The sequence below is a fragment of the Cavia porcellus genome, unplaced genomic scaffold (genome assembly GCF_034190915.1).
Source record: "Cavia porcellus strain 051 isolate PalLab524CR breed Dunkin Hartley unplaced genomic scaffold, mCavPor4.1 scaffold_6, whole genome shotgun sequence".
Taxonomy (NCBI): domain Eukaryota; kingdom Metazoa; phylum Chordata; class Mammalia; order Rodentia; family Caviidae; genus Cavia; species Cavia porcellus.
The window spans coordinates 90,725,383-90,751,781 of NW_026947489.1; the positions used below are offsets into that span (position 1 = coordinate 90,725,383).

General features: G+C 57.6%; 3 protein-coding genes and 2 long non-coding RNA genes across 7 annotated transcripts in view; 3 read left to right on the forward strand and 2 right to left on the reverse strand.

Annotated features, from left to right (window-relative positions):
• The first annotated feature begins 778 nt into the window (after window positions 1–778).
• Window positions 779–26,399, forward strand: part of Hoxb3 (homeobox B3) — a 53,632-nt gene continuing 28,011 nt past the window's right edge. The window contains exon 1 of one of the 2 annotated variants that reach the window (XM_063251406.1): window positions 779–932. The gene's annotated coding sequence lies outside the window, so the exon portion shown is untranslated. Of the gene's footprint in view, window positions 933–22,134; window positions 22,594–26,399 lie in introns of those variants that run through there. The other variant, XM_063251407.1, reaches the window with a different exon arrangement.
• LOC134476539 (uncharacterized) lies at window positions 1,357–14,881 on the reverse strand. Its single transcript, XR_010048301.1, has 3 exons — window positions 14,693–14,881; window positions 4,723–4,822; window positions 1,357–1,481 (listed from the first exon to the last, which is right to left on the reverse strand). It is a non-coding gene; the product is annotated as an uncharacterized LOC134476539 (long non-coding RNA).
• Window positions 7,072–9,518, forward strand: Hoxb6 (homeobox B6). Its single transcript, XM_023563865.2, has 2 exons — window positions 7,072–7,555; window positions 8,583–9,518. Exons 1-2 carry the CDS (start codon window positions 7,141–7,143, stop codon window positions 8,840–8,842), a joined length of 675 nt encoding a protein of 224 aa, XP_023419633.2. The 5' UTR covers window positions 7,072–7,140; the 3' UTR covers window positions 8,843–9,518.
• On the forward strand, window positions 11,464–14,063 carry Hoxb5 (homeobox B5). Its single transcript, XM_003466889.4, has 2 exons — window positions 11,464–12,112; window positions 12,774–14,063. The coding sequence occupies exons 1-2, from the start codon at window positions 11,548–11,550 to the stop codon at window positions 13,019–13,021; spliced, it is 813 nt and encodes a 270-aa protein (XP_003466937.1). The 5' UTR covers window positions 11,464–11,547; the 3' UTR covers window positions 13,022–14,063.
• On the reverse strand, window positions 23,546–26,389 carry LOC134476538 (uncharacterized). 2 transcript variants are annotated; one of them, XR_010048300.1, is made up of 3 exons: window positions 26,255–26,389; window positions 24,632–24,752; window positions 23,546–23,781 (listed from the first exon to the last, which is right to left on the reverse strand). It is a non-coding gene; the product is annotated as an uncharacterized LOC134476538 (long non-coding RNA). The 2 variants fall into 2 exon arrangements; XR_010048299.1 differs by lacking the exon at window positions 24,632–24,752 and having other exon boundaries at window positions 26,255–26,320.

A 26,399-nucleotide genomic window follows, 5' to 3' on the forward strand; every position in this document is an offset into this window, starting at 1 on the left:
GAGGATGCAAGAAACCAACCGCTGCTCCATCTCACCTCCAAATTTGTCCCAGGCAGAAGATTTAGGGGTGATTTTTATTAGAAAAGAGGCACAGAGCTTCTGAGGAAGACAGGGAGATTTCTAAAGGAACCCCCTTTCCTAGCTGGATCCTGGTGGCTTCACCACCCTGAATCTCTGTACCCCAAATCTCACCCCTTCTCACACTGGGGTTTCCCCCCAAAAAAGAGAGAAGGAGAAAAGATGGCGCCGAGAAAAGGGTAGCTGCTGGAGCAGCCAGGAAGAAATGCAATAAATTCCTTGTTGTTTTATGAAAATTTACAACTTTGTGATAGAAGTTTATGAGTGGTTGGATCCAGCGATTGGCCGGCGCCGGTCATGTGGCCGGGGGATCGTGAACATGAACTTTTATCATTTCCCTGGTGGTTATAATGCAGCATTCTTTTGGACACCACACCTAGGTCGGAGCACTGCCGTCCTTCAGGGCTCCAACCTCTTGATATTTTTATACTTCAATATCAGCTCGATAGAGCAAAAGAGAGGGAGAGAGGGGGGAGAGGAGAGAAGAGAGAGAGGCAGAGGGAGAGGGAAGGAGGGTGGGAATTATACAAAAGAGCAAACCAAAAATAATTTTGCTTCTTAAGTTAATTTGCCCGCTGATCTGGGATTTTAGTCATCATGAAAGGTAAATGGACAATCTGCCCAGGATCGCAGCCTGAGATCATTTTTCAAAGCCAGAACTTACTCTATTTTCTATGCAAATGTCAGAAAAGCGAAACACCCTCTCTCCTCAAGTCTGAGAAGGGAAGTGACGGCTCTCAGGTTGGGACAATATTATCGGGAAGCCAAAGAAGAAACCGAACGCTTTTCCCCCTCCCGCCCTCTCTCCCCACCCTTTTCGATCCGGAGGAAGAAAACCCCCAAGGTCTGCAAAGGTAAGGGAGATTCTACAATTCTCTTCTGATTCCTTTGCATTGCTTTTGTAGGGGGTGGGGCTTGGGATTTTTCTCCCTCCCCCCCCCACTCCCAGTTTGGGGCTGAACCCCACCTTTGAGTGCTGCTGGGAGAGACTTTCCAAGAAATTCGGGGCTGGAGAGAGGGGTAACTGCTTCCTGGAGGGGGAGTCCAGGCGAGGAAGATGGAGGAGGACAGAAAAGGGCCACGGAGGCCATCTGTGAGAGCCTTTAGTAAGGCACTGGGAGGAGAACCGGGCTGGGCCTGGCCTCGAAAGAGTAGCCAGGGACATCTGGGCTTCTGCAGCCCCGGTGGTGGGAAGAAGCCCCTTGATCCGGCTCGGTGGGTTCGTGCCCCCTCCCCCCTCCCCCCTCCCTGGCCCTGGCCTCCTCCGATCATCCCCCTGCGCGGTTCTCTTGCCCAGTGTGGGTATCGGTGGCTTTCTGGCAGCCTTGGCATGAGGGCTGGGGTGCTCGGGGACCTCCTGGGCTCTGTAGGGCCTGGAATCTCCGAAGAGGCCGGTGAGGCGGCTAGAGAGACAGAGAAAAAACAATTCACAGAGAAATGCTCACATTTTCCCTCTGGAGACATTTCGGAATGAAAGGGCTGTGGCTGGAGGCGCCCGGGGGCCTCCCGGGAGACTCCCCAGGAAGCCCGGCCACCAGAGGATCGCGCCCAGGTCCCTGGCCACTTCCTCGGGAAGGAGCCTGGCTATGAGCTTGCTCTGCGGGAGTTGAGTGGTTTGAACGCGGTAGGTCCCAGCGTGTTGATTTCGGTGGTGCAACATTGATTCTGTGACTCGTGTGGAATCGGTCCGGGGCGCGTGGGTTTCCGTGGAGGAGAAAAGGGCCGTGTGTGTTTGAGGTGGAAAATTCAAACTTTCCTGCGTCCCAATGATGTGGCGATCCTGACGGGTTGCTTAGCAAATGGATGTTTAGGCTTGTACGAGGAAACAGGAGAGAATGTGGTAAGAAAACCCTAGAGGAAGCACAATTGGGGATCGGACGGTGTCGGGACCGCTGGGCGCTGAGCTCGCAGCTTAGTGTTGGTCCCTCAGGTGCCCATTGCACCCCCAGATGGGCCTTGGGGTGACAGGAGAATGGCTGAGACTGGGGGGGGGGGCCAGGCTCCTGAAGCGGCTGCTGGGATGGAGAAGCCGCTGCAGTCACAGGCAAGGACGGAGGTGTGGGGCGGGAGGGCTTTGGGGAAGGCCGTGCAAGGCGTGGAGAACCAGAGCTGTTTCAAATTAGATTTCAGCTGGGTTTGCACGAATAGGTTGATCGTTGATTTTTCTTTCTTCAGAACAGACACAGGGCGGTCAGCCTCAGGCCTCTGATGGCCTGTGATGCGGGCTCTGGGCATGTGTGTGTGTGCGTGCGTGCGCGCGTGTGTATGTGTGTACATGTGCGTGTTGTGTTGGCCATCTCAGCTCTGAGTTGGGAGGAGAGAGACAGGGCGGCCACTTGTGGCACAGGAGGGGGGGTCCTGGGGGCCCAGGTAGATGGATTCCCTAGAAACAGGCCTGGCCCGGGCCCCCCAGAATTCTTTCGGTTCCGTAGCAAGTGAAGTTATTCGCCAGCACCCATTACACTGGGGGTCTATTCTCTGCGAGAGAAATTTCCCAACCCCACTCAGACTGAAGGTCTTTTTTCTCCCTGAGTCTTGCCGGGTTATAAATGGCCCCTTAGACACTTTGCTCTGACCCAAATTATGCGGTTTGCTGCCATCTACCGACCGTTCCGAGACAAACGCGCGATTTGGGTGCCGCGAGCCTGGCGACACTGCCCAGCCGTACCGGTGCCTGCAGCTCGGGCCGGCCACGCGGGTAGAAGGGGTCGGGTGGGGGGTGTCTCGGGGCCATTCCGACGCCCTCCATTCCATGTGGGTTCTCGGGGGGGGATTGCGGAGCAAAACAAATCTCTCCCCTCGGGGTCCCCAACTCTTTTCCTACCTCCCCTCCGAACCTGGTGCCTGGCAGGGGAAGCGATTTCTCCTAGCACTAATACCGTAACCCGCCGACAGTGATTACCCACGGAATTGGGGGTTCACAGCCACGACCCCGCCCCCAGCGCACACCCAGGGCTGGGGCGAGGCCCGGCCGCGGGCGCGCAGGCTGCTTTGCAGGTTTATTTGGTTTTCTCCGCAGCCAAGGGAGGGGCCGCGCGGTTCCACCCGGCTGTCAAAAGACAAACCGAGTCTGTGTTTTTGCAGTTGAGTCTGGTCTCGCCAGTTCCCTGGCTGGTGGGTCAGAGGTGGAGGCATTGAGCCGAGTTTTTTCTGGAAACTGGTGGTGTCTGCAATGGGTGCGGATCTCCTCCCCGCCCCCACCTCCACCCCCCCCATCGTTTCGAGAGAAATCCACGCTGAGTACGCAATGGAGGGAAACTAGGAGTGGGTGTGGGGATAAACCACGAAGGTGGCAAGCCATTGTGACTTCCGTTCCCGCCAGACTCCACACACCCGCTTCGCGCGACATTTTCCCCAGAGGGGGTGGTGAAGCGGCGGCGCGCGCGCCCCAGAGCCGCGGTTGTCGCATTGGCCCCTGTCTCGCGGGTTACTGATTAGCTTGGGCTTTCAAACCGCAGGAGGGAGCTCCTTTCAAGGTGCGGCGGCGGGGCCTGCAGGAAATTGCCTGTGGTGCCAGGTCAGCAGAGGTGCTACTGGGATCTGGCTGCAGGAGTCTGGGGCCAGCGGTGGCAGTGCTGGGGGCAACGACCCTCGCTTGCTGCGTCCCCCTCCCCAGCGCCACCTCCCTTGCCTCTGGAGTCCAGGCTTCTGGGCGGCTCTCTGAGGTTTTCTGCAGCCCCAGTGAGTTTCTGGAGGCTAGATGGCCTGGCCAGCTCTGCGGGAGGTCCCCAGGGAGCCGGCCCGGGGAAGGCCTTGGGCCCTAGGAGATTTTCTTTTCCCTTTTGAGCAATGGAAGGACAGGTAGGGAGAGGAATTCAGACTGGTAGAGAGGGTCGAAGCACTTCAGGGCTCTCAGGGTGTCCGTGGACCTGGCAGAGGGCACAAGGATAGCTGCTGAGAGCCACCACTTCCTCTAGAAGGTCAGAGGGGATGTCTCTCATTTGCATAATGGAAATGAAGGCTTTCTACCTCCTTTCCACCGGCGGATTTTAGGGCAGTGCAGCCAATGTGAAGAGCCATTGTTAGCTTAGGAGGGGCACCGTGCTGCACCCCTGGGAAAGGTTATGTCCCCAAGCCCAGTCAGAGTCCAAGGGGCAGAACTGGATTGAGGCGGTTTCCTCTGCTCCACCCAAGCCACTTTGGGGTGGGGGAAAGGTACCCCTCAATCCCAAGAGCTGAGGGAGGGCGGCTCCATGGCTTAGAGGGAGTGGGAAGCCTGACTGGTGTCTCAGCCCCAGTCTCCTGAGCTAAACGCAATTGAGGAAAAAACTGGGCCCTGGGGACTGGAATGAGTGCTTAGCGCTGTCCTTAGCACAGAAGATGACAATCAGGCCCTTGGGGGGTCCCTGGGATCCCTGGCTTGTGGACCCACGCTCCTTTACACCCACCTCTCTTGACCTGCATACTTCCCCGCTGAGGCCTGAATAGAGACGCTCCAGCCGGGCCAGCAGGTTGCTAGGCCCGCAGTGTATGTATTTACATATTCCCCCATGGAGACAGACAGACAGACTGCCATGCTGGATGGAACCACAGCAGATTCTCCTGGAGATCTGGCTCCAAAAACCAGGCAGTCTCTGGCCAGGGCCTGCCGGCCTGCTCTTTTTCCCAAACAAACGGATCAGAGGAATAAACGCTCATAAATACCTCTGGGCTTAGATAAGAGCAATGAGGCGCTAGTTCCTTTCATGCCGGACTCCAGGCGCCTGGGCCCTGCCTGCAGTGGCTCCGTCTCCCAACAGGCAACCTGCAGAGGTGAGGTTAATTTAAGGGCTGTGACTCTATTACAGATAAGGCCAATATTTCCTGCTTCTATCAGGGGCTCCCTCACAACCGCTTAGATCCCCACACCCCACAGGGAAGATCACACCATCTGAACCAGGGACAGGGACACTGTGACCAGGGAGGAAGGCTGAGGCCCAGGGCTCAGCTTCAAGGGCAGGGCAGAGAGAGAGAGTCAGGCAGCCTCCCCTTCCCTGCTCCCACAGCAGGTGTGGGCCCAACAACAGAGGATGGAGCCTTTGTGCTCCCCCTCTATCAGGCTGGTGCTTTGAGTTTTCTTAAATCTTTCAGACTCCCCTAGGATCGGGGTAGTGGTAGCCTCTTTGCAGGAAGTGCAGTCTAAGAGTTGCCCTACCTGGTGGCTGGAGGTGAAAGCCTCTGAGAAGCCACTTGGCAACCAAGTCAGTCCCCACCCTCGGCCCTCTGGGCTGTGCACCTTCCCTAGTGTCGGGGCCTCCGCCAGCAGGCACAGCTGGCCCCTTAACGGAGTCCAGGACAAGGCAGGGTGGATCAGCCTCGCCTGACCTCAGACTTTGTTTCCCACCCTGGCCCCTTCCTGTCCCCAGGTGGAGAAGTGTCACCCTTCACTGCCTGGCCTGCGTGGGCCTCTTGAAATATTGGACACACACTGTAGCCCTGGCTCCCAGCCTGGGCTCCACGCTCACTCATTTTCCTCTTGGGGGGGGGAGAGACAGAGAGAGAGGGAGGGAGGGAGAGAGAGAGAGAGAGAGAGAGAGGAGAGAGAGAGAGAGAACAGCACAGATGTACAGCCTCACACACAAGCTTGCTCAGCAGCAAATCGAAAGCTGATGATTCAAATGTGAAGCCTGGGAGGAAACCAGAGCTGTTGAGGCACAGATGAAATCCTTGTGTCTGGAGTGAGGATATTGCAAGGTGGTTGCTGTATCCCCAGGAGGATTCAGTCACCCCTCTTTCTTACAAAACTAAACCCAAACCAAGCATTGGAAGGAACTCAAAAAAGAACAGCCCAGCAGCTCTCAGAGAGACCTGGAAGAGAGGTAGGGCTCCTTCCCTCCCAGGGCTCTCTCTGTCTCTGGGAGGAGCAGGATTTGAAGATCTCTGTGACCAGACTTCCTGCAATAGCCTTGATTTCTAAAAAATCTACAGCCCTGAAGATTCTTCTGTCATTGGGGTGACAGGTGGGGAGTGGAAGGTTGCAGGCAGGATGAGGATCAGATAAACAAAGCCACCTGGGTTTGAAGGGTCCTCTGGACTCCTCTGTACCCCTCTGCACTCTATGCCCAGTAAAGGGAGTGCCGGTTTCTTTCCCTGGGGCACTTTCCCTGCCAGGACTGAGCGGAGCAGCGTGGGCTGGAGCTGCAGTCAGGCGAGATGTCTTGGGCAGCAGCCGCAGAAACCTTCCAGAACCTACCAGCCCGGCTGAGGAGCCAGGGGAGCTGGGGCTCAGACCACCGGGCCAGCCTCTCCTCCTCTGGTCTTGCAGGCCAAGAGATCTGGCCAAGCCCTGAGCCTCCTCAGACCTAAAAACTGTGGAGAAGCAGAGATAATACCAGACCCAGGCTTGGAGGAGAGAAAGCAGATCTGACAAACAGGAGAGTGGGGAGGATTTCCAAAGCCTGGGAGAGAAAAGATGTTTTGCTTCTGCGCCTCTGTTCCAAGCCACTGCAAATTAGCAGAGAACTCTGATTCTCTTGTATCCTCAGAAAATACCAGAAACCTGGCCTCCTGCGTTTCTCTCGAGCAATCTGAGATTCGGGGACATTTAACCGGCGTTTCCCTTGAGGGACCCGCTTGAAGCAATGCAGGGGTTAACTTTTCTCAAAACACAATTAACTTTTTCCTATTCTGCGTGGGGGGTGTGGGGGAGGGATATATTTATTTAATCGCTGGGGAATGGGGTGGTCTCAGCCCCAGCGCTGCCTCCTCCCTCTGAGGCACAGACAGACGCCTGTTTCGCAGATCCTACGTAGGTGGAACAGGACGCGTTGTGTTGTTGGGGGAGAGAGAGAGAGAGGGAGAGGAGAAGAAGGAGGGGGAAAAAAGGTTGATAGGTTTGTGCGCGGGTCCCTCGTGCGGGCTGCGCTCCTCCTGGGTGCTATTTGACAATTCCTGCCTCTGCCATTGGTCAGTGTTGGATCAGATGGTTGTATTTCCTTCTGGCCTTCACTGGCACCTCGCCATCCCCCCTCAGCTAAAACCCAATCTCGGATATACTACTAATAGGCGCGGCGCTCGGAGTATAAAACACAACAAATCATAAACCCGGCGGAGCAGCAGCGGCCGCGCGCGCCTCCCCTCCCAATGAGTTCCTATTTCGTGAACCCCACCTTCCCCGTCACTCTGGCCAGCGGGCAGGAGTCCTTCCTGGGCCAGCTGCCGCTCTACTCGTCCGGCTATGCGGACCCGCTCAGGCACTACTCGGCGCCCTACGGGCCCGGGCCCGGCCAGGACAAGGGCTTCGCCCCTTCCTCCTACTACCCCCCTGCCGGCGGGGGCTACGGCCGGGCTGCGCCCTGCGAGTACGGCCCGGCGCCGGCTTTCTACCGCGAGAAGGAGTCGGCCTGCGCGCTCTCGGGCGCGGACGAGCCGCCCCCCTTCCACCCCGAGCCGCGGAAGCCGGACTGCGCGCAGGACAAGAGCGTGTTCGGCGACTCGGAGGAGCAGAAGTGCTCCACGCCGGTGTACCCGTGGATGCAGCGGATGAATTCGTGCAACAGTGAGTGCCACTCTGCGCGCCCTTGCGGGCCCCCCAGCCACCCAGGGAGGGAACCGGCCAGCGCCCCCTCCTCCTCCCCCCACAGGGTGCTGGGTGGACATCTGGGTGGGTTTGGAGATTGAGGAACACGGGGTGCCCCGCGGGGGTCTCCTGGCCCTGTCCTCGGGGTCGCGGGAGTTGCAAAGTTTGCAAAGTCCCAGCTGCGCCGCCCGGGGGCCAGGGGAGCGAGTGAGAGGGCGCCCCAAAGCGGAGCGAGCGCCAGGCCCGAGCCAGGATTCCTGCCAGGAAGGGGGCAGGGGCGCAGTGGCCGCCCCCGTCCCCCTCCCCCTGGCCCCAACGGGTCCCCCACCCAGGACCGCTCCATTAAAAGCCGAGTGCGTCATGAAGGGGTGGAGGCGGCGTGACGCCGGCGAGGGAGAGCAAGCGGTCCCGGCCCGCGTCTCCCCCGGGGTGGGGGCTGGGAGACAGGCACCGGGGAAGGGTGGGAGGCAGAGAAAGGAGGGAGGCAAAGAGGGCGAAGAAGCGGGGACCGGCGCGGCGGGAGAGCGGGGGAAACAGGCGCCTGGGTCTCAGGTCGGATTATTTGTCCGCCTTATATCCCAATTGATGTCCATTAGCGGGACACGAAAGTGAGGAGCTGTTAATGCGGACTGGAGATCGATCCGCGTCATTACGGATTAAGGGTCAGAATCTATCATGGAGTGGAGTGGGGGTGGGGCAGAGCTGGAAGAATGGCGGGGAAGGGGGAGAAGGACCCGGCTCGCTAGACACACCTGGCCAGCCCCTCCCCCCCGGCGCAGGTGGGAGTGCAAGCGCTGCTCCCACCCCCACCCAAAGTCCACCCGGCACTCGCAGGGCCAGGAATCCGGAGGAAACCCGGAGGGGGCGCTGGAGGGGTGGGAAGGAGCCAGGGAGGGGGGCTCCTGAGGGCACCCCGGGACAGCGCACGTTTAGGGGTCCAGGGGGGAGGGCGCCCTGGGCCCGCTGACCCCAGGCCTCAGCGCCTCCGCTCTGCTCTGCGTAACAGGTTCGTCCTTCGGGCCCAGTGGCCGGCGAGGCCGCCAGACCTACACGCGCTACCAGACCCTGGAGCTGGAGAAGGAATTTCACTACAACCGCTACCTGACCCGGCGGCGGCGCATCGAGATCGCGCACGCCCTGTGCCTCACCGAGCGCCAGATCAAGATCTGGTTCCAGAACCGGCGCATGAAGTGGAAAAAGGAGAGCAAACTGCTCAGCGCGTCGCAGCTCAGCGCCGAGGAGGAGGAAGAAAAACCGGCCGAGTGAAGGTGCTGGCCAGGGAGGGGGGACGCGAAGGGAGCGGCCAGTGCGGACCCCAGGGCGTCGGAGAGGCCGGCAAGGCTCTGCGGGCGGCGGGGGAGCCAGGGACCGGCTCTGGCCGGCGACAGGCTGGGGGCGGACCCCGCGGCCCTCCCGGACCCCGCCCGCAGAGCCTCGCCGCAGCCGCAGCCTGGGCTCAGGCCGCGTCGCCGAGCCCACCCGCACCCCAGCGCCTCCTCCCTCCCGAGGAAACCGCCTGGGCCTGGTCCGGCCCCGGGTGAGAACTGAGGATCGGACTCACTTGATGTTTGCTGGAAGCAGAGTGAAACGCTCTTGTAGGAGTCGCGTCTCATTTCGTCCATGTCACCCCCTCTCGACCGTGTGCACGGTTCAATGGTAGATTCGCTGCCCCCCCGCAGCAGGGGCCTCCAAGACTCCCTGACCCCAGCCTCGTCGTGTCTCCCGCCCCCTCCCCAAAGCCACTGGAAGGAAGCAGCACATACTACCTAGAAGTAAGAAGAGGAGCCCGGAAGAAAACAAAGTTCTATTTTATTAATTTTCTATGTGTCGTGTTTGTAGTCTTGTCTTAGCTCTGGACGTGAAATACTTCGGTAATAATATTAATATTATTATTAATAATTATGATGATGATAATAATAATAATAAAGACCTGAAAACTCCATGCTCCGTCATCTCCAAGCCTCCTCTACCATCCCTTCCCTCCTCGCCCACCCCCAGGCCTCCCCATTCTGCTGGAGCCCTAGCTTGGCTTCTCGGGCTCTGGTCCGCCTCAGGGCCTCCGTCAGCCCAGCCGCCGGCCGCCTCGGAAATTGCCGCTGAAATAAAGGCTGGGGCGATCACGGCGCCTGGGCCCCGGTGCTCTGTCCTGCAGATGCTGAGGCCTCAGTCTGCCTCTCCCAGCGCAGACTTAGAGACAGACCGAAGGGAGAGCTTTTCCCTCTTATTTTGTAGCCTGTCTTCGTTTCCACCGCCACCGCCGCCGCCACAGAGGGGGTGCCACTAGGTCCCCTGAGCCCAAAGCTCCTGCGGAGACTGAGCTGGGGCTTGGGCGCCTTAGCAGTGCTTTTCTGTTTGCAGGTGGCTGAGGCACCCCGCCTTTGGATGGTCCATAGACATGGCCCAGTTTCCACAGGCCTTTGGTCTGCTCCAAAGACAAAAATGGGGCCACTTTCAGCCAAGGCTTGGGGTACTCCTTCCCTCCTTAAATTGGGGCTGGGTGACAAGCAGGAGAATCTGCAGCCTCGGGAGGCACAAACCAGAGCGCATTGACTGGGCCCCTGCTCCTTGAAACCCCTGAGGGCAGGAACGGGATGAAGTGGTGTTTGGTCTCAGCCTCTCCACCCAAAATGGCCCATTCTCTCTGGGCCCCGCCCTCACCCAGCCGGCAAACTGTAGACACTGTTTTTCTTTTTTCTTCCTCCTCCTGCTCTGCCTTTTCTATTTTTAAAGAAAATAGCTGCCTCGCAGAAGGGGCCCAGCTGCAGAGCTCTCTGGCCGCCCAGCGCGCTCAGCAAGGTGCCATCGGTCCTCGGAACCCCTTCCCAGGGAAGGTGGCAGGCTGGTGGCCACATTTTCCGACTGCCCTGCTGCCCGTTGCAGGAGCCTGGCTTGGGGCCTCCGAATGCAAAAGCCTGCATCTGGCAAGAAAGCTCGTTTCAACCCCAAACTCTCAGACGTGCGTTACTGCCAAACCCAGGCCACTGCTCTCCAAGGCGGTGGCTGTTGTTATCTTTTGGCAACTAGGCCACTTAGGCCAGGCCTGGTTCTTCATCTAGCATCCCTGTCCTGCTTCTCCATTTCCAGGCCTGGGCTAGGGACGACCAGATCAGGAGGAGGATTCTGAGCTTCCAGGGGGCCTGGGTGGGTTGAAGGTTTTTGCTGCAGGGTCTTGGGGCTGGCTCAGCCTCGGGGCTGTGGACCAGCTACCGCAGCCCCACCGGGAAGCAAGCTGCCGTCCCGGGGTTGAGCTGGGACAGAGAGGGGATTGTAATAATTATTTACCGCCCCCCCCATGCAATTTCCAAGTCTTTCCCTCATCTCTGCCCTCAACTCGGGCGACTTGCAAAAGCCCTAAGAAGGGACCAGCAAGTCCATCTTTGATGGTCTTACCCAGAGTTAAAATCCTGGCAATGACAAGGCACAGATACACTAACTGTGCCCCGAGAAAGTGGATAAAAGGCTCAGATTCGTCTAGCGACAAAAGGCTCAGCTCTGCGGGGGAGTCACGGCCAGGTTTCTCCCTGGGCTGGCGGAGGCACAGAGCTGAGAGCCAACACCACCGCCGCCATGGCAGCCTGCGGCCCGCGCTCCCGCCGATCGCCGGGAGGTGGCGCGCTCTGCTCAGAGGCCAACGCCAAGCTTCTCCCGATTTCTCCCCCTGCTCCTTTTCCCCCCTCTCTCCGAGGCTCGCATTGAATCGGCCCTAACGATTCTCGGATCGTCATTATTTGTAACCATAGAGCATGAATTACCTCTTGAGGTCATCAGCGAGAATTTACGACTGGTCAACAAAAGCACGTGATTCCCGAACGCCCCCCCACCCCCTTCCAACCTGCCCCCCCCATATTTGGCCGCATACATAGCAAAACGAAGTACAGTGCATCGCTATAATTCATTAATACATCATAAATCGTGAAGCACAGGGTTATAACGACCACGATCCACAAATCAAGCCCTCCAAAATCACCCAAATGAGCTCGTACTTTGTAAACTCCTTCTCGGGGCGTTATCCAAATGGCCCGGACTATCAGTTGCTAAATTATGGCAGTGGTAGCTCTCTGAGCGGCTCTTACAGGGATCCCGCGGCCATGCACACCGGCTCCTACGGCTACAATTACAATGGGATGGACCTCAGCGTCAACCGCTCCTCCTCGGCCTCCTCCGGCCACTTTGGGGCGGTGGGGGAGAGCTCGCGTGCCTTCCCCGCGTCCGCCCAGGAGCCCCGCTTCAGGCAGGCGGCGTCGAGCTGCTCCCTGTCCTCGCCCGAGTCCCTGCCCTGCACCAACGGCGACAGCCACGGCGCCAAGCCCTCCGCTTCGTCCCCCTCCGACCAGGCGGCCCCGGCCAGCTCCAGCGCCAATTTCACCGAGATAGACGAGGCCAGCGCGTCCTCGGAGCCCGAGGAAGCCTCCAGCCAGCTCGGCAGCCCCAGCTTGGCGCGGGCGCAGCCGGAGCCCATGGCCACCTCCACGGCCGCGCCCGAGGGGCAGGCTCCCCAGATATTCCCGTGGATGCGGAAGCTTCACATCAGCCATGGTAATTCTCAGCCTCTTTTTTGTCTCCTTGGCTTCCCTTCTCTGAGTCTGGGGTGGCGGGGAGGGTGGCCAGGAGAGCTTGGCTTTCGTCAAATACAAACGTATTTTTCCAAGGGGGAGAAGTCCTGAGAGGGTCCCCCAGGCTCCATGGACAGAGCCAAGCAGGGTCTTGGGGAGAGGGTGTATTTTTAATTCCCAGGCTCGGCTTAGGGTTTAGCCGCCCAGCCAGGAATCAGCTTTAGAATGAAGGATGGGGTGTATGTGAGGTAGGGCAGGGTCCCCCCCACAAAATCTGGAGACTGCTGCTGGTCCAGGAAGGCAGACAGTCCGAGGAGCTCTCCAGCTGTGGAAAGTGGGGTTGCTCTGCTCCCTCCCAGGGCGGGCAGGCCGCCTGTGCCCCCGAAGGGTGAGGCACTGGCTCAAGAGACAAAGCCAAAGCCAGCGCCCTCGCTGCCAGCAAAAGTGGGGGCTGTAGGACGAGGGGGTGCAGAAATGGGGCTTGGGCGCGGGCATCTGGAGTGGGGAGCCTCGGGGAGCGAGGTGCTGGGGACGCCCGGGTCCTGCTCCCCGCCCCCTCCCGCCCGGGGCCCCTCCTGGAACCGCACTAGGAATCACTAACGCGGCCTCCTCCACCTCGCCCCGCTCCGTTCTGTCTGCTCCAGATATGACCGGGCCGGATGGCAAGAGGGCCCGGACCGCGTACACGCGCTACCAGACCCTGGAGCTGGAGAAGGAGTTCCACTTCAACCGCTACCTGACCCGGCGGCGGCGCATCGAGATCGCCCACGCGCTCTGCCTGTCCGAGCGCCAGATCAAGATCTGGTTCCAGAACCGGCGCATGAAGTGGAAGAAGGACAACAAACTGAAAAGTATGAGCCTGGCCACAGCCGGCAGCGCCTTCCAGCCCTGAGCCCTGAGCCCTGAGCCCGCCGCCAGCCCACAGGAGCCCTGGGCGGCCAGAGCCGCGCCACCCCTGCCCTGGCCCCTCCACCCTCCCTGCGCTGCCGCCGCCGCCACCCGCCCGCCCGCTGGGGACCGGGACCGGCTCCCAGGAGCCCGCTCGCCGGCCTTGTGTTCTGCGTTTTCCTTTGGTCTTAGGTCCTCCTGTGGCTCCCTCTCTCTTGGACTGGTTGTTACCATTGTTAATAATAATACTAATGATAATAATATTAATAATGCTTATTATTTTCCCTCCAGACTCCCTGCGCCCGCCCCCTCTCTGCTCACCGCGAGCCACCAGTGTTTCTAATGTGGGTGTCTGTCGTGGCACTCTTTCCCCAGGAAGAAAAAAAGAAATCCGCATGTTTACTGTGAACGTTCCCCTCCCCATCTGTGTCCTAACTTATTTATAAAAGGGTGATAGCTGTATTTGGAGTTTCAGCTGCAGACTCTAGGGCAGCAGTGGCGTGGCAGTGCCCGGCGGGCCCAGCCGAGCTGGCCTCTGACATGGAGTCCACCACTGTGGTCTTTCCACCCACTCCTCTTCCTCCTCCTCCTCCTCCTCCTCACTGCCCAGGCCTGAGGCTCGCAGGGGCTTGGTCCTGGGTGGGGAAGGACCAAGGAGGACTCACAGGGGTGAAGTGGACCAGAGGAGAGAAATAGTGAGATTTCAGCCCCTGCTACCTGAGAGGCCTCTCAGGGCCTGGTCTGGGAATGGACAGAAACAGAAGAAATAAGCCTCCTCCGTGTAGACTGTCTTGTGTGTATTTCTCTGTGGACCCACGGGTCTAGCCGGGAGGCCCAGGCCCGAAGCTTGTAAATATGGGGCCAGCCTAGGCCAGACCCAGCTCTTCCTCCCTCAGCCTTTCCGCTTCCGAGAGACCGTTTATAGTGAGCAGCCAGTGGATGCAGTACCGTGTGTTAAATCTGTCTTTGCCAGGCCTGTCTCGGTGATTCGCTTTTGGTATTTGTCTGTAGCTTTCCTTAAAGTCTAATAAATGTTTCCGCCCTTCCCTCGCCCTCCCACTTGTCTTTTCTGTGGGGGCTCTGCCTCCCATCGCTGGGCACACCCTGGAGCGGTCTCCAGAAATCTAGGGTGCAGGCCAGGATGGTGGGATGTGAGCATAGCCCTTCTGGGTCTCCAAAGTCCTGGCTTGGTTGGTCAGTGGTACTTGGGTCAGGGGACAGGGCTTCAGGCCTGGAACTGAGAGGTTCCAGAAGCTCCTGGGTGGCTGGGCTGGGCCCCATCTTGGCCTCCACCACCTGACCACTGAGAAACCCTCTGGAAAACTCTCCAGGGAAAGGAATTTGGGCCTAAGTCCCATACAGGAGGCTCCTGGCCTTCTGGGAGCCTTAGAGGCCTACAGGCCACTGTGTCCCCTCCTTCAAACCCCACTTCAGCTATGTGACCCCACTAAGGCAAAAAAGGGAAAAAAAAAGGAAAAAAGAAAAAAAAAAAAGAGAGGGGGAAAAGGGAAAATCAGATCCATTTCAAAGGGTTCTCAACTCAGCCTTGTCTGTAGTTTTCTAGGGCTCTTTCTCTCCAGGAGGCCGACAGATTTTCCCTCTTGGGTAGGAGTTAAATTCCCTCCTGAGAGAGCTCTGGTCCCCCCTGAACACAAGAGTCAAGCTGGACACTTACCCAAGTCAATCCCTGCCAGCTGGGCCCAACTTCTCCCAGGGCCTGGGAGGAGGGGGGCTTGGAGAGGAGGCTGCCGAGGGTCTTGGAGGCTCTACTGGGCCCTGCTTCCCCTTCACCCCCTGACTTTGTCCCCTTTTGCCGATAGCAAACTATCCCAAAAGTCGCTATGACATTTAGATGTCAAATGGATAGGGGTTTTATCTCGAAGTTAGATCGTAAAAATCGCCGAGAAGTCAGACAGATACCCCTCACTGGCTCGGGAAAGTCACGTGAGGTCCATAAAGTTAGTTTTATGGTTTTGGGGAGTTGACACTGTGCGGTATATTTCACATTCTCCAGAATGTTAAGTGACACTTTAACTGCTCGCAGTGGTGGGGAAGGGGCAGAGGTAGGTGAGCTCTCTCCCAGCCTGGAGCAGCCACCCAGCCCAGGAGGCGATGGTCGCCCAGCAGCCTCACAGTAAGTGGCTCCCAGCTTTCGCTTTCTGCCCTGGCTTCGCTGGTACTTTTGAGGGGTTTGGGGATGGGGAATGGAATCTGGCTTCCAGCAGGGCTGTGGAATGGTGTCTCCAGCTGGCTCTGAGAAACTGGGTGTTTGGAGTGGGGTTCTCTCTCTCGGTTCCAAAAAGCCTCGGTGGTGGAGGGCACCTAGATTTTATGCTCAGGACTGTTGGGTTTTGGGGGACAGGGGGCAAAGAGGTTGTGTGAGATTCCCATTCCTTCCTATCCTTCCTTTCCTTTTGGTGTGCTGGCAAATTTCAGGGCACAAAGGGGTACGTATTGCTGGAGGAAGGGGCGCCATTTCACAGCTGGCTGCCCAAAGACTGGGTTCTCTCCATCCCTAGAAAAGAAACTTATGCCATTCATTTGTCAGGAGGATGCGGGGTGCATTAGCGGCCACTTTTATCTGCATAGCTCTGAGCTGAGAACAGGCACCAGGGAAGGCCATTGGGGGCTGCCTCACCCTGGGGTGCTTCTGCCTTTCTGGTTTTCCAGTCCCAGGCTCTTTGGCCTGGTCAGAGATCCCCAAGAACAGGGGAGTGCAGAGCTTGTGTGCCCCGCTCCAGCCTGTGGGTCTCAAGTGACCCCTTCCTTCAGCTGGGGCTAGAGAAGGATCTGGGGTCAGCGTGGGCAGCTGGTAGCAGGCAGCACAGAACCCCAAACCTAGTAGCTGGCCAGGAGGTGGGGAGCAGCGAGTCTTTTGATCTGGCCTGCAGAAGGGCGTGTTTAAATAGACCCCTAGAAAGCTCCCTCCACAGATCAGACCTGTCCAGGAGCTTGGACCCCAACAGTGACAGAAAAAAGGCAGGCACTGGGGGAGAAGATGGGAAGGTGCTCTTCTCTCCTCTCCCGCCAGATCCTCAAAGATCTCTTTGTTTTGTGGCACCATGAACCAGGGGGACTTCAGGAGCCAACCCTCAGGGACTTGTTATTTTCTAAGGAAAAGTCCCCCTTCTTCCAAAAGCCATAGGCTTGTCCCTTTCCCCTGAAATTTAGGGTCCCTGGGTGACCTCCAGGGACACAGCCTCTCCTTTGCAGGCTACCATCTCTCTATGCAGCTCCCCAGCTCCCGCCGGTGGTCCTTGGGATTGGACATTTGTCTTCTTGGGGAGCTTCTGGTTCGGGAATGAGGAGGGGATCCCCAGATTCCCTGTTTTCCCATTCAGGGGTGCTGGGCTTCACCCCGCCCTTGTTTACCGAAGCGGCTAGTGTTCTGCTTTCTTGAGCTCCCCCTTCTCTGTGCATCTCACAGGAGACCCCCAAAGGCTTTGAGCAGAGTTAGAGCTCAGAAGGCTTGGGCTCCTCAGCCTGGGGGTGAGGACACGTATTCCAGGACTGATGGGCACGTGGACCCCTTTGGAAAGGACACAAAGGATACCCTGGTCAGCTCCATTTAAACATGAGTAAATTTCAGAGACTGGGCCTCCACTCCTCTGCAGGGCAGGGGGATGGCAGGGTTCCCCAGGAAGTACCCCACACTGACAGCCCAACTCAGGGCTCCAGGGGAACCCTAATCCTACAGAGCTCTGGTCTCCTTCTGGCCCCCCTCTCTTGCTCAGCCTTTTAAGGTTCCTGAAGATTTCCCCGTCTGGTATAGCCCTCAGGCAGCTGCCGATAAGGAGCTGTGTGGGGCCTGAAGCTCTGGGCATCTTTGGGGCACATCTGGCCAGAGGTTTTTGGAAGGATGAAGTGCAGCCCCAGGAAGGGGCACCCACTTCTGCCGCAGAGGCCAAACTTCCAGCTCTGAGGGGATCCCGGAGAAGTCCTGCCTGAGCTGTCCTCTTTTCCACTTGGGGTTCTGGGCATTTGCCCTCCCTGATCCGGCCAGCAAGTTGGGGGAGGGGATGAGAGGTTTGGTGAGGTTTGTCCCTGGCTCCTGCCTGACCCCAAGACATCTCTCTCCAGAAAGGCTGCACTCTCCTCTCCAAAGCTCTTCTCTCCCTTCTCCCCTTCTGCTTCCGCCCCCTGTTCAGGTCAGGCCTCAACTTCGGAACTAGCACAACATCCTCTGGCTAAGTTCGCACCCTAACCCCGGAGTGGGGGGCACTCCAGAAGGCAGCAACCAGAGACAGAGGCTACAGTTTCTCTCGGGCTCTGAGGCCAGCCTGGCTGCCACTCAGCACACAATTGGATTCTGACTTTTTGTTTTGTTTTATTTGGTTGTTTGTTTTGTTTTGTTTCTCTGTGGCCTCGGGTGGGAGGAAGTAGGAAGCAGTGTAAACAGGAAAGCCAGTGGGCCTGGAGTTCCAAGGGCCCATATTTCATCAGCTTCTTTCCATAACTGTGGAAGGGACAGTTAACCCTTCACTGACTGGAAGGAGCCCTTTGCTGAGGACCGGGAGGACAGGACCTGGGAGGTCCAGGAGGAAACTCCTCAGCTGCCTGGCTCCTTTATTCCTGGGTTCTGGATGCCAGAGCGGAAGCAGCACCTCCAAGCAAAGGAGGAGATAGATTGCTTGGCATGATCCCCCAACTCAGCTTTGGGAGCAACCTGGCTGGCTTTGTGGGACACAACCAGCAAGGACCAGCTCCCTGTTTTTGAAGAGGGGCCACTTGTCACCCTCACCATTTCTGGAGTTTCTGGGAGTCATTGGATTGTGAGCCTTCATGAGATCTGCCCACAGCAGGGATGTATCCATTGTTGAGGTGCTGCTGTTACACATCCATGTTAATTAACCCAGACACACCGCTTGGAAACGGGCTGTTTGGGGAGGAGGAGGGGAGACAGGACATGGGGGGGGCCCCCTTCGGGAGAATGGATGTTTCTCCCTAAGTGTCCCTGAGGCCCAGATTGGAGCAGGGCTTTCTCCCCCAAGAATCCTGCAGCCTTCCCCAAGCCTCAGGTCACAGCGAGGGTGTGCAGCATAACTTGGGGCTCCACAGTCTCAAGGCAGGAGCCATCTCCTAATCACACCCGGGCAGCCAGGTCCCTGCAGGCCCTGACCTGGCTCACTGGTTGGAGGCCAGTGCCCCCAGCTTGTGGCTGCAATCTTTCTGGAGGGAGCCACATCTCCCTCCCTCCTACCTTCTGCTCCACGGCCCAAAGGTAGAAGCTTTTGATGGCTTTGTGGTTTGTTTTGGTTTGTCTGACTTTAGTGTCCCGTTTGTTGAGGGTGCTACTGATGGTATTTATGGCCTTCCCCTTTCCTCCTCACCCTCCCTCCAAAAAGTGATTAAAATCTGTTAAAAGGATTTAATTAAGAGAGTTAAATGAAAAGGAAGGAGGCGCAAATGAGTTGGGGGAAAAAGAACCCACACCAAAGCTATTCTCAACGATTAAATCGCCATTTTAACAGTATAATGGAGTTTGCATCCTGAAAGGGGAAATCAAGCTTATACCTCATCAATAATTCATAGAGTCCGGGATCACGCAGAGGTCAGCAGACGCGGGGGCCGCAGCGCCGGCCTGCTTGGGCTCCAGGCCGCTGCCGCATGCATTACGCGCCGCGCGGCCGCTGACCAGGGCGCAGGCAGGCACCGGGGCGCTGCAGGCCCGGCGGGGGTGAGCCGGCAGGGTTAGGCAGATCCCGTCCCCTCTTAGGTAGCAAGCTCGCTGAAAACCGGAATGCAAGCTCAGAGAGGAAGTGCAGGGGTTTAGGAGCCGAAAGAAGATGGATTTTGAGCAATTAGGAACCTGTGGAACCCCAACAGCAAGCACCCCCGCTCCTTTTCATCTCTCTCCCTCCTTTTCCCTTTCCTTTATGGTTTGGCTTCTCCTTTCCAGTCTCTTCTCTCCCTAAATTTCTCCGGGAGAAGAGGATGCACCCTGGCTGTGCAGCGTCTTGCAGTTTTGTTTTTTTTTTAAAGAAGCTTCCAGGCCGCCCCGCCGCGCTCTGGCCTCGATTCCCGAGTGGACTGGGACTGCGCCCACGCGGCTGCAGCCTCAGGCGCAGCGCGACGCCTGGGTTCGGTCGGTGGCGTCGAGCCCCGGGCTGGGAGTCGGTGGGGACAGGGAGGGCTCCTCGCAGGGAGGGAAGGTGCTGCCAGTGGCCGGGAGATGACCCCGGGCAGGTTGAAAGGTGGGCAGGCGACATGGCACAGGGCACGCAGAGGACAGGTGTGTGGGTGGGTCGGGGAGTGGCAGGCCGAGGAGGAGACCTTTGTGGGGGCGCCCTGGGGATCAGCCCTGTACCCGGCTTCTACTCTTGCGTTCTCATTCGTTCTCCTGCTCCCTCCCTTTATTCGTCTCTGATAACTGAAGGCCTCCCAGGAAAATCGAAATGAAACCCTGCCCTCCCTGCGACAGATGGGGTCCTGGCAGGTGACACGCGGGAAGGAAGGGAAACCGAAAGTGCGCGGGGAGGTCCGCAGGGACGCGGCGCCGGCCGCGGCAGAGGCTGTAACGTCCCCGAGCTGCCAGTAGAGTCCGCCTTAGACCAAGTTCACAGCCACGCCGGGGCCTCCCGGGCGCCAGCGGGCGCCGCGCAAGGTGGCCCGGGGCCGGCTCGCCCTCGCATTGTTGGGACACAGCTGTCCTTCTGGTACTATGGACACAGTGCTCGCCACCCGCCCCTGCTCAAGGAAACTCTGCTCCAAGCTTTGCCATTTTTCCCACCAACACCCTTCTTAGGTCAGCCCATTCTGTGGGGGCGCTCGCGCAGCAAGCACGTCCCTTGGGGAGTCGGGGAGGAAGAAGGTGGGTGGTTAAAGCCCTTCCAGGCCTCCCCAAAGAAGAGACTTGTACAAACGCGGGCGGTGCTCAGGCAGGCATCCCCCACCCCGCGTTATTTAACAACCAGAGAGTCCCGTTCCCCAGGTCTCCGGCCACGGGGCGCGGTGGCCGGGATGGACGGACGCGTGGGGAGCGGGCGAGGCGGCGCAGGAGGAGGGGCAAGGAGGGCGTTTGTGCGCTTGGGTTTCCGCAGCCGGCGCAGCAGAAAGAGACCCTGGCGGTGAGGCCAGTGTTATTGCCGGAGGGGTCGCAAAGTTGGAGGGTCAAAAGTTTACAGCGTGCGTGAGCCAGGGACCGCCAGGCGTCTAGAGGGGGCGGGGGCGGGGAGCATGAGGTGCCTGCGCCCTAGGAGGGGGCGGGGGCGCAGGGGCGAGGCCAAGGCTGGGGAAGGAGAAACTGAGGAAGGAAGCAAGCCTTCTGCAGAAAGACAAACAGCAACAATAAACCAGTGGTGCTGGTCAGAGAGCTGCACAAAAGACAGCGCTTGCTTGGGGCGGGGCGAATTCTCCGGAGCAATTTCTCCCCCAAAGATAACCTTTGAGTCACCATATAAAATTTAATTAAAACTTACCCAGCCGCACACATTTGAAAAATTCAATTACCCACACGCCATTGCAGCAGGGCCAAAGAAAGCTTCCAAGATGAAGGCTTGCTACCCACCCTACTTGCCCTAAAGGGGCCAAACTTGGGGCAATTCCACCTGACCTCAGGTCTCCCTGTTTCTAGGAATTCCCCCACCCTGCAACCCTCCAGCCTGGTTCTAGTGGGCTGGAGTTCAAGACCGCGGACCAGTGCCAGAGGCTTTTGAAACTATTTCTGTGCCACTGCCTGGCTTTAAAAACTAGGATATGGAAGGTGATTAGTTTGTTAGATCTCCCCCTCTCTCCCAAACTTCGTCTGGGTGTAAATCTTGGCTCCCTGTCTTCCTATTTGGAAAAGGGAGCAGAAGTGCAAAGGAAAAATACTGAATAGTCTCAGGGAGCCCTTTCTAACTGGCGCTGGAACAGGCGACCTGAAATGAACCTTCATCCATACATTAAGCTCTGCTTATGAGTAAACCGCTCAGAGAGACTGCAATTACAACACCAGGGCGTGTGTCTGCTTTGGGAATCTGTAAATGACTGCGGCCTTATGAAATGCTGTTATAGTCTTTTTCCAAACACTTAGGAGAGAGGAGGTGGCCTGTGGGTGTTTGTCCTTCCAGAATGGAAGATGGCCAGAATAGAAGAAGGTTTCATAACAAATTTTAAATCAATTTGACCTCCACTTGTGTGTGTGTGTGTGTGTTCCACAGAATCCTCAATGGAACTTCTCTGGGGTGTCAGGCCAGGGAGGAATTCCTGGGGGTGCTAAAGGTGCAGAGGTCAAAGCTTGGCTTGGAGGATCAATCTCTTTCTGTTCCCCCCCAGTCTTCTTTCCTCTATGCTAGGACAGACGGCATGGTAAATCTGGACCTCTCTGGAATACACTCCTGGGTCACCTCAAACTTGTGAAGCACTTTCCTAACCCCAGGTCCCCACCCTGCCACCCCTCCTAGACCTGAGCCTTGAGCTAGAGAGAAGAGGTGTCACCTGCTCTATCTCTGCAGTCCTCTTGGGAGGGAGGAAGGACGGGCATGCTGTAGGGATTCTCGGGGTTCTAATCCTAGAGCTACAAACCTGGAAAATGTTTTACAGCCTTGCCAATTTTCTTGGGACCCTTCTTGTGGTGATGGGGGGTAGGCAAAACGGTGGCTGTGTTTAGTACAATGGTCTTTAAAAAACCCCTTTATCTGGTTCTGTTTTTAAAGGGTAAAAGCCAAATCTGAAAGCCAAATCCCCAGGTCTCTAGGTTTGATCAGTGCAGCCAGCACCTATCTGGGGTTCTCTCCGTGTTCCCCAAACATGCTAGCTATGGATCAAACTTGCCTTGGTGAGAGACTGAAAAGTCATTTTTGAGGCCCTGGAGCTTCTTCCTGGGCAGAAGTAGGGGTATCTCTGGGATTTGGGGGAGCAAATAAAGTGGAGAAGAGTGTGGGATGGGATGGGGGACAGGCCCCGCCGGTGCAGGATTTAGTGGGGAGAGGCCCTGGCCTAGGCCTGCTCTGAGGTTCTGATGCCCGATGCCCACCAGGTTGCAGTTGTCTTGAGTGCCAGCTTCCTACCCAAAGCTTCCTCCTGGAATCTCAGGCTCTCCTGAAAAAAATACAGCAATGATGGGGAAGTCAAAGCAGGGCGGGGCAGCCTGAACTCTACCGGAATGGGACTTTGGGGGGGGGGTGTTGGGTGAGAAGGTTCTGGAAAAAGGATGCACAGAATCAAATTGCTGCTCCGTCATTTTTCTCCCATGTAATGACCTGCGCAAAATTCAATATGACCGAGCAAACCGCGCCAGCATATTACAGCCACCGCCCGCTCGTGGGGGAGGCCGGCAGAGGGGTGAACCGCAGGTCACGGCGTCTAAAAATTATTAAAATGTTCGCGAGCCTTGTGACGCGCCTAGCTGTTTAACAAAGACTGCCAAAGTAAGAGATGAATACCAAAACTTGTGCTCTAAAAACAAAAACACCAAAAAAGAAGGAAAAAAAAAAGTCCTGTTCCGGCCTCGGAGGGGGCTGGGGACTCCTCTTCTACCCGCAGCCGCGGTTCGCTTTTCCGGACTCACGATAGTGGACTTCCAGCGAGCTCAGCCGTTGCCCAGGGGCCCTGGTGGGTCACCCGGGCCGGCCCGGAGGCGCGGGGAGCGGCCCGGTGAGTACTCGCGCCCGCTGCGCTCCGGGGCTCCTGGTCCTCGGCGCGGCCGGCTGAGCCCTGGCGCCCCGGCCCTTCGCCTTCCCCGGCTCGCTGCGTCCCTTTTTCCGCGTTCACACAAGGTGCATGATTCTTTGGGGGCCCTGATGGCAGAGTGGGGGTCTGAGCAGCCTGAGGTCCCCTGGCAACCTGTGGCTGCCTGGAGAAGGGGTCTGGCCCGGAAGCTCCGAACGCCCCGGGAGCGCAGGAGAGGTGGCTCTCCGCGCGAGCCCTTGGTACTCCGGGTACCAAGGCAGCCTCCTGCTCCCGGTGAACCCGTCCTGGGATCCCTGTTAATCCCCGTCCTCCTCCGCGGGCGGCTGCACCCTGCTGGAGCTGCGTTGCACAGGGATGGGTGCTGTGCCCCGGCGGGAAGAGCAGGTGACCGGGTCCCAGCGCTCAGGGAAGAGAATCCTTGCGCTCAGGACCAGCCGTGCTCAACCCTGCGGTGGTTCTGTGCCCTGCGAATCGTTTCTGGGGTGCTGCGGGCACCTGGGCCACATCCTGCGTGGAACAGAGCAGCAGAGAGGCCCCCGCGGCCAGCCCTGCGGCCTCCTAAACTACCGAACCGCCTGCGGGCTGGACGGGCTTCCAGGAGCGGGCAGGACTTGGAGGTATGGGGTGGGGGAGGGGCCTGAGCCATTGAAGTGGGTCGCAGAGGCCCCAAGTGGCTTTTGGACTTCCACAGGTCTTTGGTTGGTGTTGGGGGAGCTGGTGCCACGTGAGGCCGAGGGACCAGACTCCTGTATCCCTGGATGCCCAGATGGGGTCTGAGGTTACCTATTGGGCCCTCTTCTCTTTGGCAGAGATTGCAATACAAAGTAATTACGTGGGGGTCCACACCCCATTAATGTGTGGCCCTGGCCTACCTGGGAGAATGGTAGTATTAGAAACCAGGCCTAGAGGTCATCACTGGCAATGAACAGATTTGGTTTATTTTTTTAAAATGCCCCCCCCCCCAAACAGAGGGTCTCTGGAGCTGGTTGCCAGCAGCCAGGAGTGTTCCCTGCCCACCCTGCAGGAGTCTCATCTCTAGAGGGCAGAGGCTTCTGGCATGTGGCCGTTGAATGGCTGGTCCTGGTTTGTTGTATTTGCTCATGAGTTTGGTGGCATTCTGCGTTGTTCTGGAAGGGATGCATCTCTCAGACCCTAAGAGATGGGCAAAGGGGTGTGTGTGGGGAGCAGGCCACTGGGTACACAGGTTATGCAGCCTGATCACAGCTTTCAGAGTCAAAGCCTCCAGCCCAATCCTCAGTGCCCTTGTTCTGTAAATTCAGGAGTTCCTGGGAGCCCCAGAAAGTGGGTTCAGTAGCCCCAGGCCCCCTTTGGAGCCCTATTGCCAGCCATCCAAGCAGGTGGCTGGGCCAGGGACTGGGCCAGTGATGTCAGAAAGAGGGGACCCACCTGGGGCTAGAGAGACAGGGGCCCTGGGTTCCTCCAAATCCCTCTAGGGGATCAAGTCTCCCATTCTGGCCCCCAGGGGCTGCAGGAGGTGGGGAGGGGCCTACACATCATCTGGCAGCATCTTTTATGGTTCCTCATTGCCCTTCATTCGGAAATGAAACGTCTTTGATCTTTTCTCAGGTTGTAAACGGAATTGCCCGTCGTTAAATATCCGGGGCCCCATCTGCTTGGTCTCCCAGCATTTTTCTTTACAGCTGTTTCTCTCTCTTTTTTGTACCATTGACTTTTTCCAAAAGGATTTTATGACACCCCCTTCACACCCAGCCGCCTCTCCCTCCTCCCTGGGCTGAGAAGCGCTTTGGAAAATATCTAGATATTCGTTTGATCCGCAGACTAAGGCTGTGAAGGGCACTGGAGGAGCCCATGAGGGTTTTGTTTTTCTCTTTTTTAAAAAAATACAGTCAGGGGGAGGGGAGGGACATGAGGGCACCCAGAAAGCCCTGAGTCTGACTCCTGGCAGCCTCAGGATGACCCTTCCTCCTTTTGTGCGTGGCTAATGTTTACATGTCATAATTCATGAGCCGCCCAGAGTTACCCGGCGGCCGCGGGCTTCGAATCTCTGGCAGACCGTCTGCTTCTATTCCTCTCTCAGAGTGGAAAACCTTGTAATCCCAGGAATGGATTCAGACCCTTGCTCGGCTCCCAGAGCTCAAAAACTAGAACCAAACGAAATAAAATGAAAGCACTCCGACCACATCCCCCACAAAGAAGAACGAAAGTAGAGCTGGAAAATGTCTGGGCCAAGAAGATCTGTCTGTCTTCTGTATATACCCTGTAGGTCCGAATTTGTGTAAGGAATTTTATGGTCACAAATTCGTATCTAGGGGAATATGTAGTTGACATAAACACTCCGCTCCTTTTTTTCCAGAAAGAAAAAAAAATACATTATTTTTCTAAATGAGGACAATTTGGTGACTGGCCACGAGAAGACTCCTTCCTTTTTCTTTCTTCCTTTTCTTTTCCTTTTTCACTGGTTAGAGATGGAGGAATCCTCTACCTGACCTCAGCTCCTGCCCACCCCTGGAAGCTTTAACCCTTTTTCACTTAAGTGACGGTTGTTGATGGTGTCTTTAATTTACGTTCTTATCCCAAGCCCACCTATTTGCCTGGGTTGGAGGGGGCTTTATCTGAATTGTTTTCAAAGACTGTTTTCTGCAGTGTGCGAAGGCAAAGGAAATTCGCTTTCCAAACGGATGCTGAGGTCGACTTTCCGTTTGGGTTCAGAAAGAGGCGCCTTGGAAATACGCGATTGCCAGGGGTGTTACTGTGTGTGCTGGGAGGTTGGGGGGGGGGCTCGATGCTAGGGCTTCTGTCCCCAGCATCAACCGGAAAAGAAGGCTTTATTTGTTGCTGCCAAGGCTGTGGCATTAGTGGCAACTACAAGGACTGGGCGCCACCGTCAGTGTGGCTCGGTTGGTTCTGGAATTAGCAAGTTGTTATTCAATTTGCTTTTAAGAGTTGCAGGGTTTTTGACTCCTGCTCATCTTCAACGGGGAAACCAAGCCCTTTCTTTGGGCTTGGGCTGGAGGAGTGGCCAGGAGAAGGGGGACAGACGGACTGACTGATACGGTCAAGCTAACAGTGCAGCTAAATGCGATTTGGAAGGCGAGGTCTCCCCGAATTAGTACATGCATTTGCTATCGATCCGCTAGCGGTTCCATTCATCTCTGACAAGACCCTCCGCGCACCCGCCCTCCAGCTCCCCACGCCTCCTCGCTCATCCCCTACCCCCCTCCTCATTTGGCTGCAGAGAAAAGCCCCCAGCTCGAGCCCCTCGCCCCCAGTGGACTCCCCAGTTCGAGGAGGAGTCCCCAGCCCGCCGGCCACTGAACTCCCCACGCGGACGCCGGGCGCACGGGCTCCGTTTCGCCCTGGGGAGGACAGGGAGCCCTTTGGAAAGCACAGAATGCCAGGCAGAGGTGAGGCAGGACCGCAGGGGCCACATCGGGAACCCCAACTTGGAGGGGATGCGGGAATCGAGCTCTGCCCAGCGCGCTGGCCAGGCCTGCGTCCGAGCGTGCCGCCCTGGCGTTCCCCTGCGCTCTGAGCCTCTGAGCTCTCCAGGAGCGCGGCGAGGAGGGGGTCGCCCCGCAGGAGCCCTATGTAAATCCTGGCGGCCGCTGGGTGGGGAGGGGGAAGCGGAGAAGGGGAAATAAACCTCTTTGGCTGGAGTGGGGTCCGGGTGAGCAGATTTCCTTATCCGGGAATCGCAGGCGGGGTGGCTATTGGCTCGGAGGATCACGTGGGCCCCAACTTTGTTCACTTGACAGTAAGTAGGAGGGCTCTCGGAAACAGGAAAACGA

Coding starts and splice junctions, on each gene's coding strand:
- Hoxb6 (XM_023563865.2), top strand. CDS start 7,141: ATGAGTTCCTATTTCGTGAACCCCACCTTCCCCGTCACTCTGGCCAGC. Junction 7,556..8,582: donor GCGGATGAATTCGTGCAACA/GTGAGTGCCACT, acceptor TCTGCGTAACAG/GTTCGTCCTTCGGGCCCAGT.
- Hoxb5 (XM_003466889.4), top strand. CDS start 11,548: ATGAGCTCGTACTTTGTAAACTCCTTCTCGGGGCGTTATCCAAATGGC. Junction 12,113..12,773: donor GAAGCTTCACATCAGCCATG/GTAATTCTCAGC, acceptor TGTCTGCTCCAG/ATATGACCGGGCCGGATGGC.